Source organism: Nicrophorus vespilloides, unplaced genomic scaffold (genome assembly GCF_001412225.1).
Source record: "Nicrophorus vespilloides isolate i.1.1-1 unplaced genomic scaffold, Nicve_v1.0, whole genome shotgun sequence".
NCBI classification, from domain to species: domain Eukaryota; kingdom Metazoa; phylum Arthropoda; class Insecta; order Coleoptera; family Silphidae; genus Nicrophorus; species Nicrophorus vespilloides.
In genome coordinates, this window is record NW_017099649.1 from 2,112 (window position 1) to 15,781 (window position 13,670).

Genomic DNA, 13,670 nt, shown 5'->3' on the forward strand with positions numbered 1-13,670 from the left:
TTTCAAAAATGAAACACAACACATACACAGTGCTCCCCTCTGTTCGAGTAATTTGTTACTTACAATCATGTAATTTCATACCAACCCTTCGTCTTTCNNNAAGTTTCAAGCCTTCGCGTAATTCTATTTAAAATATATCTGATTCAGATTTTTCTACTTTTTACAGGTTTCTTTACTTCGCACTGAATAAATCGGAAAACTATACATTTTGTATTCCAACTATAAACAACTACAAGTTTTTAATTAACCAAGTAAATATAACAAAATAAATTGTGATGTGATAAATAAAATGTATCCGAAATTTCAATATATTTCTATATTAAAATAGATTTCAAAAATGAAATAATAGGATAAAATTTGATTGAAAATGGCGTCAGATTACAACAAAACAGTCTGTCAAAATTTAGAAAAAAACAAACAATATTTTATTTTTATATTGGCAATGCGTACAAAATCAAATAATGTTACAAACTTCAATCCATATCGTTTTGCGTTGATGAATTTATATCTATGTACGAACTATACGTAACAAATAAAGGACAATTTTCATTCATTGTTTCAAATTATGTTCGTTTTACCAGCATGATTATAAAGACCCCCAATAGATCTATCATTAATTACGTTGTATATGTAAACAGAGAGAAAAAAAAAGTTAATTCCCTAAAAAGTACAAGGTTTTGAGTCATAGTTATATGTTGAATAGGGGCGTTGTTATTTCGTTAATTAATCGTTATATATTAATGGATGAAAGTTATATTTAATTATAAAAATACACAATAAACCTTTTATCTCTACAATGAATTCATGATAAATTTTAATATAATATTCTTCACAAAATTAATGGTTTATTGTTGGAAAAATGAAAACAAGATCGTTATCAAATAACAACAAAATAGATGTTTACATTGAATTATTCTAATATCAGCTAATAATTATTGATTATCTAATGATGGTTAACATTCCTGCATAGACAGCTGTAATTGCATAATGTAATCCATATAGTGCAAAAGCTGCGTATATTTAAGTAATTTATGCGTTTGGAGTTAATAGAGTTGAATTTACTGCTTAAAATGGTATTATTTGTGGGGAGAAAACTTTTGCGGAACTGAGAGATTAATTGCAAAAGTTCCGGCAACGAGATTTCGGATTTTCCTCTACATTTTGATAAAGTTATCGAATCCCGTTTAACAATCAGCACAAAACTTAAAGTGAAAAACTAAGTTCAAAATTATTGTTGATATTGGATTATAGTTTTCGAGTATATCAATGAAATGTGAAAACACTGCTTTTTCGAACGTTCTAATTTCAACTTTGAACGCGTATTAGAGCAATATGGATAAGACCACAGGAATGTATCTATACTTGCTGGATTACCCAAACATTCAGCTTTCATATGCATATATTGGATTCATTCTATCTATAAAATCAGTTGATTTAAGTGCGTGGATGGGTTTTAAATAAGTAACAAAGAAAAGAAACACGTTTTAATAACAATTTAATTACTAATATTTTTTGGTTACACATGATTAAAATTTATTTTTAAACTGCAGTATTTTCTTTCAGAATTATAATTTTTTTTTTGTCCACCCAAATTTTTTAAATTTTTTTTTTTCATCTCTTCTACACTTTTATCACACACTCTCTCTCCCATCTCTTCCCCTACATAAATACGTTACGCAATGTACAACAAAATGTACAAATTAAACAAAACAAAAAAAAAACAACAACAACAACAAGGCCTACGCGTGTTTCGCTCCGATTAGTTTATACAACAAAAAAAAATATAATGTAATAATGTAAGTTTACAAATATATTTAATATCAAAATATAATTTGTATACGAACGGACGGTGCATAGTTAATAATGTTAGAAATTAGAAACAAGTTACAACAATAACAAAATAATAGATGGTCACGACGGATAAAGAAATATCATCGTTGTCGAATCGTCGCACAAGTTTGATTGGAAAAAGGCACTTCAAATAACATCAAACCATGGAAGATTAATCTTTGTAAAAAGAAAAAAAATATATATAATAATGATGGAACAACAAATTATAAATATTTATATTAATCTATGTGTGTTTGTGTATCGATCGATATAAAAAAAAATATACATATTTAGTAATAATAATAATGTGTATTATTTGATAAAATTCGAAGAAGCGTTAAAAATAATAATAGTAATAGTAGTGTAAATGTACAAATAGGAACTTCCGATTGAAGCACTTCGAGGAAAAGTAATTCAAGCGATTCAAATTCCTCAACCTTCTTCTCACATCCTCCTCCTGTTTACGTTTTTTTTGTTTTGTTTGTCTTCTCTCTAGACTGCTACGTTACAAATTAGTATTATTAAAACGTATTAAAGCTACATCATAATATCATATATGACTAGTTTCGTATAAATCGATTTACACGTCTCTTTTACACACAATATATATGATATATACGACGAGGAGACATTAAGACACAAATCTGCGTATCCGCATCTTCATCTCATCTCGACTCCCTAAAAAATATTCATATTATTTATACATATACTAATATTAATCTTATTATTATTAGTATGGCAATCACAAAATATTTCACTTGCATTAAGTGGTCCTCCAAACTTGGTCAAATTTTACATAAAATTTACGAAAAACAACGGAAAATAATAACAAACAAAAAAAAAAAAATTCTTTTGTTTCCAGTAGAAATAAATAAACAAGCGAATTCATATGTATCTATGTAAAATGCAATTGGTGAACGGATGAAACGACAATTCTTTCAATTATTTAGTAGTTAGCAGTCTTGTAGGATAAAATGAATCAAACTTTCAGTGGTAATTTATTGTGATTATTTGATCTTCGTTGCGCGCATAAATTGATTTTCGAATTGATTTTCTCACCAAATGATGAAAATAATAACTATATCAAATTGTTTCTGTTTGTTTTGTTTTTATTACATAATCAACGTTGTTCGTCAATGACTCCCGTATATTTGATACACAAGAATAAATAGCTTCTTTGCTCTGTTTAAATATATATAACGTTCGTTATATAAATGTACATATAATATATATATTATTAAAATCCTAAATTTTCATTTTGCTATAAGCACTTACATTTTGTACTATAGTTTAAGGGCAAGATATATCTTTTTTTTTTTAATATTTCAGCTACAAATATAACTCTTATATATTCTCTCTATCTTTCATTGTTTTTGTGTTTCAATTTACAAAAAAAATGAACTTTTCTGTCCCAATTAAAGTAATTAATTCTTGGTGTTCATCTTTTCTCGTCAATTCCTCGTATTGAACTATTCTCTTAAGAATACAAATTTAAAATTACAAAAAAAAAAACGAACTTTTGTAAATATACTCTTCGTTAAGATTCGTGATTTGTTCTGTGTAAAAGATGTATTAAAATTCATGGAATGTAATTAGTATCAAAGGCGTAGCGATCGCGTCTTCTTCGTCTACTCGCATTTCTTGTCGATCAGCAGAAACACGTTCATGTTATCTTTACCCTTAACGTACACGGATCCGCGCTTCTCGAAGTTGTAGCGTTCGCTGAGGATGTCCAAGCAATGCTCTCCCACCTGTATCCGTCCGTTGACGCCGGTCGAGTCCATCCTCGAGGCGACGTTCACCGCGTCCCCCCAAATATCGTAATACAGTTTAGTCCTGCCGATGACGGCCGCAGTCACGTCGCCGAAGTTGTACCCGATCCGCAGGATGAGGTTGAACTCGAGCAGATCCCTGTTGAAGTTATCTATGACGTTCTGCATGGCGATAGCGAAATCCATCAGAGCAAACAAGTGTTCGTTCTCGTCCTCCTGCTCGTCCCTCATCCGCGAATTCAATCCGCTCGCAGCCATGAACGTGCTGCCGATGGTCTTGATCTTCTCCACGCTGCGAAACTCCGGAAGCGTGAGCAACTCATCGAAATCCCCGATGAGTTCGTTCAGCACTCGCAGGAATTCCTTTCCGCCCAAGTAACTCTCGTCGTACATCTCGTTGAAGTTGACGATGCTCGCGAAGATTATCGCCACGTTGTTGAAGTTCTCCGAGTACTTGGCGTTCTTCTTCAGCTGCTCGGCGACGTGCTCAGGTACAATGTTGTATATCAGCCAGTCGGCTTGGTTCTTCAGGCTCTGCACGTGAAATCTGTCACGATTTGCGACGTAGTTCGCATGGAAGCTGATCCTGTACGCTATTTCGAATTCGCGATTCAAAACCCAGACGAGGACGAGCAGAAGGAAGAGATCCATGAGTATCTCCGAGTCGTATAAATAGTTCAATCTTTGGTGCGACTCGAGGTACACGTCGGTGGCGTTCGCGAATATCGGTGGAGGCGCTTCACCTGCTGGACAGTAACGGTACAGGATGAGACTCATGAAAACCACGCAGTAGATTGTGCCCAGTACGTTCTTCATCCAGCAGTTGAGCTGCGTGAAGTTGCAGAAATGTATGATGCCGACGAAGAGCAGATGGCTGTAGAGGTAATCGGACATCTTCAGCTTGCCGCAGATGCTCGGGCACGCAAAATTAAGGAGTATCGACACCAGCGGTAGACTAACTAATAACCCACCGAAGGTGTTCCAACGGTACCATCGTGAGATGAACGAGAAATGGTGCTCCGCAAAGTGTATCACTGTTGGGAAGCAGAGGGCAACTGCGAAGCCCTGAAGTAAAGTGAACAAGCAGAACGTCGTTATCCAAAGGGTCGATGGTTCGTAGAGGATGAACAGAGCTGTGGACACGATTGCGAAGACCACGGCCGAGACGAAGACGTCGAAGTACGTGTTGAGTTTGTTGTTGGCCAAGGTGGGTATCGTCTCGTGCTGATCGAACATCGAGTGCACGTTTGCTCGGTACTCGTGCTCCATTTTCTCGTTCTCGAAGAACAGCGATATTTGCGAGAGGGGTGGTTTTATAAAATAGGAACGTTTCGATTTCGAATTGTCTTGAACACACTTGATCAGCTGCCTATCGGATTGCTTACGTAAACTCTGGACGCATTTGCCCAAAAACGGAGCTGGAAGTCTGGAAGCGTACTGCGGGGAATTTATGCTCGATTGACTCGACGTGTAATAACCGGAAACTCTGTGCTGCAGCAGATCAGACGGTGGTATGTGCTGTTCAATCTGCAACAACGAAAATTACATCATTTTCATTCAACAATATCCATCATGAATGTCAATCTATCAAAACTGAAATATCTTGAAAGATATTGATTAAATCTTAATAATAGAATGTTACAGTCTAATAACTAGAACATATTCTTTTTTTTTTTAATAAAATCCCATTTCAATAGAATAATATCTGTCCTTAAACTCATTATAATAGACTATGAAACGGCGACCTTTCCACTTTGCTGGCCGTGGCCGTTCATCCACGAAGAAAACACAAAAGCAATAATTCAATAGTTTGATTTAAATTTTTCTAAAAGATTGTTAAGGTAAATACACAATTTGGTGATGATTCACGGTTTTTCGATAAAAGTTATCTAAACTATTTTATTTTTGTGATTAATTCGGTCTGCGAAGCGTGAGAATGAGTCGACTCATATTTTCTTCTAATAATAATTAGGTTCATCACGTTATCAAGCGGCTTGACCTTAACGATTACGATCATCATCCGCCGTTCGGTAACAGCTCTTCCGTAATTTCTTTAATTGGGCCTGCAGCTGCTCAATTGAAACGACTTTGACTACATCATGCATGTATATAATTAGAATGTTTATGATTACCTGCAGGATGCTGCTCCTTCTGCTGTTGCTCTTGATGCCGGAATCCTTGCGACTGTTGACGGATGGTCCGGTGCTGATTTGGTCGTCCACGAAGATCGTGGATAACCGGCTGGGCACTTCCAGGGAGCATTTCTTGGATCTGTTCAGTTGGCCGATGGCGACTGTGGCGCTTCTCGCACGCTCCGAGGGGACGATGTCGATGTTCGGGGATTTCTCTCTGCGCGATCTGTTGCTGCCCACGCGACTCAGGTACGTGAAATCGTTGTTGGGACGACCGTACTGACTCCTGTAGCTGCCCGCTCTTAAGAATTGCGAGAATTCGCACGGAGAGTAATCGTATTGTCCGACGTCGCTTCTCGACTGACTGATGTAGGATTTCACGTCGATCACGTCCTTTTGCTCGTCCAAATAGATGCTGTTACGTTTCTCCTCTTCATCTACAGACAAATTGATCCAATTCAACTCGTCTTTGCCATTCTCCACCGTCCCATTCTTGGACTCTATTATCGTCGGCACTTGAGTGTATCCTGTAGGATTGACCACTATAGAGCCATCGCAGTCGGACGTGCAAGGCAACTCCATCCCAATGTCCATGCTATCCTTCTGGTCACCTTTGCGCAAGAACTTCGGTATCTTCCAGTTCTTGATTTTCACCGAATACCGACCGGAGCTCGCCGTCGACGTGGGCGTCTTCACCGACTCACTTCCACCCGACTCCTTCTCCGGTTCGATCTCCTGCTCGTTTTCCGAATCCAAAATGCTTGGCAAACTGCTTGCCTTGATCTTGCACACGTCTGGAGAGAGCATGTTCGGATTGTGCAGAGGTTTGAGAAGAGATGGCGGTGTGACGCAGGAGAGGACGCGCGGGCGTGTTTGCGGCGACATCGAGGGCGGCGACGTGGGTGGAGACACTATCAGTTGCAGGGAATTGTTCTGCTGCGGCTTATCGATACCCTTCAGACTGCCGTTGTAAGACGGAGGCCTCTCGCTCTTCCTTCCCAGTATAAAAAAGGTCTTCAAACCTACAACGAAACATTACGGTTATCCCATTCGACACAACACATCAAAATAATCAAACTAAAATTACCAAATACTTGCTTTCCCTCCTCGAACAGATAGTTGTCTGGCAGGAATTTCAGAGTGTTCTCCGATATGTGAACCATTCCCGGTTTTCCCGTCGATTCCATCCGATTCGCCAATGTAACGTCGTTACTCCACACGTCGAACTTGAACCTTCTGGTTCCAACGATTCCGCACAGCACCGTTCCCGTGTGAACGCCGACGCGCATATTCACACCTTCGTTGTTCTCCAAATCGAATTGCTTTATCGCTTGAATCATACTCAAACCCATCTCCACTGAACACTTTGCATGATCCGGCCTCGGCTCCGGACAACCGGATATGCAGTAATAACAATCGCCGAGCGTTGAAATCTTCTCGCAGTTGTGTAATTTACAGAGCAAATCGAACCGCTGGAACAGATTGTTCAAGATCTCCACCAGTTCTTCAGCGGATTTCGTGCTCGACATCTTCGTGAATCCAACGATGTCGGCGAAGAGAATGCTCACATTCTCTACTCGGTTCATGTTGAAAGGTCTGAAGAGCGATTGGATATCGTTGGTTTCCGGATTCGAGTTGCGCGGTTCCATGCCGTTCCTCGTGAAGTTCTCGTCGTCGTTCAGCAGCCAATTCGCAACGGATTGCGGCATCAGGGAATGTATCATGTTCTCCTTCAGCTTCTTCTCCGCTTCCAGCTGCTTCCGCACCAGCAAACTCTGCCCGACCTTCATAAAAGTGTTCCTCATCCTAACGTTAGTCATTATTAGAATGTGCAAACCAATTAGGTGTATGCAGACGTGCGAGAGTATTCGCACGGTGATGGTTACAACGTCGTACTGTTGGTCGTGGTACATCCACGTCAGTATTTCGAAGATCACCGAGTAGAGAGTGCTCATTATGATGCAGAGGTACATTTTCATGGGTATCACAGTGTAAACGAGCAGCAGGATCTCGGTGCAAATGGAAAAGTGTCCGATTGGGCTGATCTCCGACGTGGACTTCTCCGAGTACGGCTTGAACCTCATCGGCATCAGCACGACAAAAGTGAGACTCAATATGCACAGCGTCAAAGCCATCACCCAAGATATTGTCAGCATGTAAACGTCGTAGATATCTTTGTAGGTCAATAAAAGCACGACTATGGCTAGAACGAAGAGGAGAGCCAGGACTATGCAGAGGATGGGCCAGTGCGTCGTGTCGGCTGACAATCCGGTAACGAGGAAGTACAGGAACCAGGAGAACGATATCAGCAGGATGTAGCAAAGAGCATATCTGCAATAAGTAATGAATTACGATCATTCCAAAGACGCAATTACCATCTCTAATCACCGAAATTTCTTCCTGTTGTGATTGGGAACGCTCTTGCGGAATTGGCCTTCGAGGATTTCGGAATCGAACGTTGGATCCCACCACGATTTGCTGGCCGCTCTCTCGAACGGTATGGGCAAGCATCGTCCCCAGCAACCGGACTCCTGAGAGACCCGGGCCAGGTAGATCTGAACGTCCGGACCCATCGCCAGTTGGCCATCATCGATGGTATCCGACGAGTGTTCCGGTTGGTTCAAGTTCTGCGACTGCGAGAGCGAATAACTGGTCGACGAAAGCCTCTTCTCCGACTCCATCCTTGCGACTCAAATGGTAATACTGCAGAATCAGTTTCAGTCAGATGCATGCAGTCCCTTGTGAGTACATTGCGTGACGTGTATCTCATTATTTGATTATCCATTCTGCAAAAACACAAAAGTGATATTTCAATGTTAATATCTCGTAAATCTAACAGTCATAGAATTGATATTAAAAGACAATAATAGCGCGAGTAATCTTGTCTTGCAGACAGTTGCATTATCCTAAGCAAATATTTGAGTACATTTTCGACTGACCATCATTTACTAACTTGTTTACGGTAGTAATTCCGTGTTGAAAAAAAAAACTTAGATCCTAATAAAAAGGGAATACAAGCATCATTATCCGTACGATTCGCAGCTTCTTTCTGCTACTTAAGAGGCATTAAAATCGTAATAGGTGATAACACGATTACATCCTCTCTCTGTGTGAGTGTCTGCAGGCAATAACACTTTGAGCAAAGCTTAAATATAATTTGATCATCAATTCCGAGCGAGAAGACGTCGCGAGGCAATTATTAATGCGAATAGATAGATTATTACATCAGAATGGGGGAGGGCATAATAAAGTGCGATTACGTTCTTTCAGTTTATTAATTGTGTGAGTGCGCGCCTACATAAATATATATATATATAAGTACGTGAGACACAGGTAATGGTGGGCATTCTAAAGTAGATCAGGTAACATCGCCGTGACCTTAATAATGTAATTCATTTTAATGCCAGGCGACATTCATCTGCGCTAATCATAAATATATGTCCATCGCGTATCTGCGATTAATCTTGTTTTGTCTAATTGTTTACCGATGAAATGAAATTTATTACATATTTTACGAGAGGAATGCTGCAACCTTCTCTTTAATACGGATTTACAGCGACGCATTGAAACCAAGACTTTACTTTATTAACTTCGCAATGGAAACTAATTACACTTTACTAGTTTATCGAAATTATAGACATAAAGACCATCGCAATTTTAACAACTCCCAATATGATTGGATTTTTGTTCTATACCTGTAATTCTAATCATTATAACAAGAGAATTATTTTATTAAGTACTATTATTAGAGTTATAAAACAATCATTACTAGGTATTAATAGCTGCGCCAGAAATAAATAGCGTAATACGAAAATAGCCGGAAATTATTACGGTATACAATTTCCATTGATTTGTGATATCGATTACGGTGAAATATTTGGAACGGTGTCTATTTCCAACGGCTGAAGGAGAATATAGAAAAATTAAATTCTTGCTTTACATCTCCTCAACTATACTAGACAAATATTGGATTTACTGTAACTTAATATAGACTAAATATTGGGCTAAGATAATGCATGGAGATGATTTACGAGGCAAACCGAGAACATCCAAACAGAAAGAGAGATGAGCTCCAAAAAAAAACGATTTTATCATGCACGAGGTGTAAGTATGGTCGCCTATCAACTTATTGACTTTGGCATATTGACATGGAAAATAATGAATGAATGAATAAATAAATAAATAACAGCAGCACGTTGAAAGTGCACGGAATGATTATCATTATTGATATTAATCCGTTTATCTGAGGATTAGCGCAAAAGCCGAAATTAATGAACAGCGCCCTATCTTCTCATTAAAGTTAACAATAATAAATAAATGGAAGGAAACAAATAAGTGAGAGGAATAAAGAAATCAGTGGCTCAATTGCGCTCAATTGATGATCAGACACGCGAAATTGCATAATTGGACTGTGATTATGCGGAGGAGGATGGGTTCTTCCTCCTTTTCGAGACACGCGTGTGTGTGTACGGAAAACGAAAGGAAAACAGTCCTCCAACACCCACCGTTCTAAAAATATTTTCATCATCGAACTTGAAAGGCCGCTAAAATTATCGCAATTTTTCGGCGTGCTAATATTAAATCATCCTCAAAAAATATTATATTTTCCATAAACACTTCGTCGCTCTCCTCAATGCGTGTGTCTATATAATAATAATGTTTTCTTTATTATTATTATTACCGTTTCTTATTCTCGCCAGATGAAAGACTTCTTTGTGAAACTGAAAGGTTTGCACTTTCTCGTTTATTATCAATTAAAACAAATTGATAATTGAGTGATATGAATTTAATCGAGATCAGCAGAAGACACGGACGAGAGAGTGTCCTTGTTGAATCATTGAGATCTGCTACAACATGTAACATACAAAAAAAAAAACAGAGAGAATGAGAATATAAGAAACAAAACAAATAAATAAACATAAATTAAATGAAACTTTTGTTTGCTCTCGCCTAATTAAACGAAACGCGGATTACGTTTTGAGGAAATTTTCTTGCGATTAATGCTCGACGCGACAAAAATTATACGTGGAATGCTGTAATCCAAATGATAATTAATGTTTTATGTAACGTGTGTGAATGAGCGAGAGTGTGTGGCGTTGCCTCAACATTGAGTAATGAATTTTTGGTATATGATGATGATGATGAAGAGTATAGTTAAGATGCTGTTATTTAACGAATGTTTGCTATTTAAGAACAGAAAGAAATAAAATATAAATATTTACCATGGTGTTTGCATATGTTCGGAAGAATCTTGCAGAAGTTGCGAAGAATCATGTTTTGTCTAAACTAATCTAAATCAAACACTCCGGGGACATGTCAACAGAACATGCTCGCACACTACTTAATTGATAATACTCCTCGACACTGTGTATCATGTTTTCTAGTGGTCGACGAGAGGAAAAACCTACTGCTAAACGTCTTGCAGCCACAGCCGATGATGTGTTATTGTTGTTGTTGTTGTATTATGTACGTCGTTGTTGTTCTTAGGCTCTTTATGTTGTTTCCGGTGTGGTTTCTCTTGAAGGATCTCTGCAACGACGACTCTACCAAAGAAAAATCAAGGGGGTTGAAGCAGCGGTCGTGTGTTCTATAACGTCTATGCAAAGAACATGTGTCAGATTAGAAAGTAAATCATTGCGAGACACACACACACGCACCACTCTCTGACTGACAGTTACAGTGCTGAGCGGAAGAAGACAGAAAGAAAAGTGTATAGTAAAAAAAAAGAACGGGTAGTCGTTGAATCTGTTGCTGCTGCTGCTGCCGAGTAGTTGTTGCAAGTGGTACGGACAAGTCCAAACTGCACTGTGGAAACTTTGATTGACAAATGACAGATCGCCCCCCAAACACTCTCTCGCACACACACACTGCCGCCTGTTTTGCCTCCTACTACTACTACTGCTTCTCTTCCTCCACCTCCTTCCTTCCTCTACTCCTTGGTTGCCAAGTTGTAAGCGGCGCGCACACTGCACACGTTCGGGGAGGTCATGTAGTAGTGAGCTGGAAGGTCTCCTACCTAAACATTTCATCCTGTATTTCTTATGCAAATTCACCTTTTATTCCCTTCTAATCATCATCCTTCGTTCCTAACATGCACACTTAATCTGCTTACAAGATTACACGCAACTGGAACGGTCGAAATGCTGCAGCAGTTCTCCACTTCATCAATTCCCCAAACATCAATTTACTTAATGAACTATGAAAACTGTTTTATTGTTGCAAAATTAATCACAAACTTGCAGATAGTTAACTGAAAGATTTAAACATATTCCAAAAGTTATTAAAGCTTACAATTCCAGATGAAAACTACAGAGAGTTTATTGACAAATTTAAACATATACAAATGATTATTCAAGCTTAAAATAATTGAATTTCATTTGAAACCTGTTTCTTTTATATTTAATGAATCATTAAGTTGCAAATAGTTAATTTAAAGATTTAAACATATTCAAATTGTTCAAGCTTAAAAAGATTGAATTTCAGATGAAAACTATTTCATTACCTTCATTAACTTGCAGATAGTTAATTGAAAGATTTAAACAAAGATTCAATTCAAATATGATTGAATTCCATATGAAAACTATTTCATTATATTTACACGCCTATTCATTAACTTACAGATAGTTTAATGACAAATTTAAACATAAAATAATTGAATTTCATTTGAAACCTGTTTCTTTTATATTTAAAGACATATTCATTAACTTGCAGATAATTAATTCAAAGATTTAAACATATTCAAATTGTTCAAGCTTAAAAAGATTGAATTCCAGATGAAAACTATTTCATTATCTTCATTAACTTGCAGATAGTTAATTGAAAGGTTTAAACAAAGATTCAATTCAAATGTGATTGAATTCCAGATGAAAACTATTTAATTATTTTTACACGCCTATTCATTAACTAACAGATAGTTTATTGACAAATTTAAACATAAAATAATTGAATTTCATTTGAAACCTGTTTCTTTTATATTTAAAGACATATTCTTTAACTTGCAGATTGTTAATTCAAAGATTTAAACATATTCAAATTGTTCAAGCTTAAAAAGATTGAATTCCAGATGAAAACTATTTCATTAACTTGCAGATAGTTAATTGAAAGGTTTAAACAAAGATTCAATTCAAATATGATTGAATTCCAGATGAAAACTATTTAGTTATATTTACACGCCTATTCATTAACTTGCAGATAGTTTATTGACAAATTTAAACAGATACAAATGATTATTCAACCTTAAAATTATTGAATTTCATTTGAAACCTGTTTCTTTTATATTTAAAGACATATTCATTAACTTGCAGATAGTTAATTCAAAGATTTAAACATATTCCAATAGTTATTCAAGCTTAAAAATATTGAATTCCAGATAATAAATCCATTTCATAATCTTCATTAACTTGCAGATAGTTAATTGAAAGGTTTAAACAAAGATTCAATTCAAATATGATTGAATTCCAGATGAAAACTATTTCATTATATTTACACGCCTATTCATTAACTTACAGATAGTTTATTGACAAATTTAAACATAAAATAATTGAATTTCATTTGAAACCTGTTTCTTTTATACTTAAAGACATATTCATTAACTTGCAGATAGTTAATTCAAAGATTTAAACATATTCCAATAGTTATTCAAGCTTAAAAATATTTAATTCCAGATAATAAATCTATTTCATTATCTTCATTAACTTGCAGATAGTTAATTGAAAGATTTAAACAAAGATTCAATTCAAATATGATTGAATTCCAGATGAAAACTATTTAATTATATTTACACGCCTATTCATTAACTAACAGATAGTTTATTGACAAATTTAAACATAAAATAATTGAATTTCATTTGAAACCTGTTTTTTTATATTTAAAGACATATTCATTGACTTGCAGATAGTTAATTGAAAGATTTAAACATATTCAAATTGTTCAAGCT

General features: G+C 36.6%; 1 protein-coding gene across 3 annotated transcripts; it reads right to left on the reverse strand.

Annotated features, from left to right (window-relative positions):
- Positions 1-2,143: 2,143 nt before the first annotated feature.
- Positions 2,144-11,901, reverse strand: LOC108565010 (adenylate cyclase type 9). 3 transcript variants are annotated; one of them, XM_017924235.1, is made up of 6 exons: positions 11,392-11,901; positions 10,957-11,330; positions 8,123-8,520; positions 6,822-8,065; positions 5,735-6,756; positions 2,144-5,129 (listed from the first exon to the last, which is right to left on the reverse strand). In XM_017924235.1, the coding sequence occupies exons 3-6, from the start codon at positions 8,413-8,415 to the stop codon at positions 3,459-3,461; spliced, it is 4,230 nt and encodes a 1,409-aa protein (XP_017779724.1). In that variant the 5' UTR covers positions 8,416-8,520; positions 10,957-11,330; positions 11,392-11,901; the 3' UTR covers positions 2,144-3,458. The 3 variants fall into 3 exon arrangements, with proteins under 3 accessions (XP_017779724.1, XP_017779723.1, XP_017779722.1); XM_017924234.1 differs by adding an exon at positions 10,416-10,581 and having other exon boundaries at positions 10,957-11,901; XM_017924233.1 differs by having other exon boundaries at positions 10,957-11,901.
- Positions 11,902-13,670: the final 1,769 nt, after the last annotated feature.

Excerpts from the sequence above, each read along its gene's own strand:
- LOC108565010 (XM_017924235.1), bottom strand. The coding sequence starts at position 8,415 with ATGGAGTCGGAGAAGAGGCTTTCGTCGACCAGTTATTCGCTCTCGCAG. Across the intron at positions 8,066-8,122 it reads CACAACAGGAAGAAATTTCG|ATATGCTCTTTGCTACATCC; the intron begins GTGATTAGAGAT and ends TACTTATTGCAG. Across the intron at positions 6,757-6,821 it reads GGAGGGAAAGCAAGTATTTG|GTTTGAAGACCTTTTTTATA; the intron begins GTAATTTTAGTT and ends GTTTCGTTGTAG.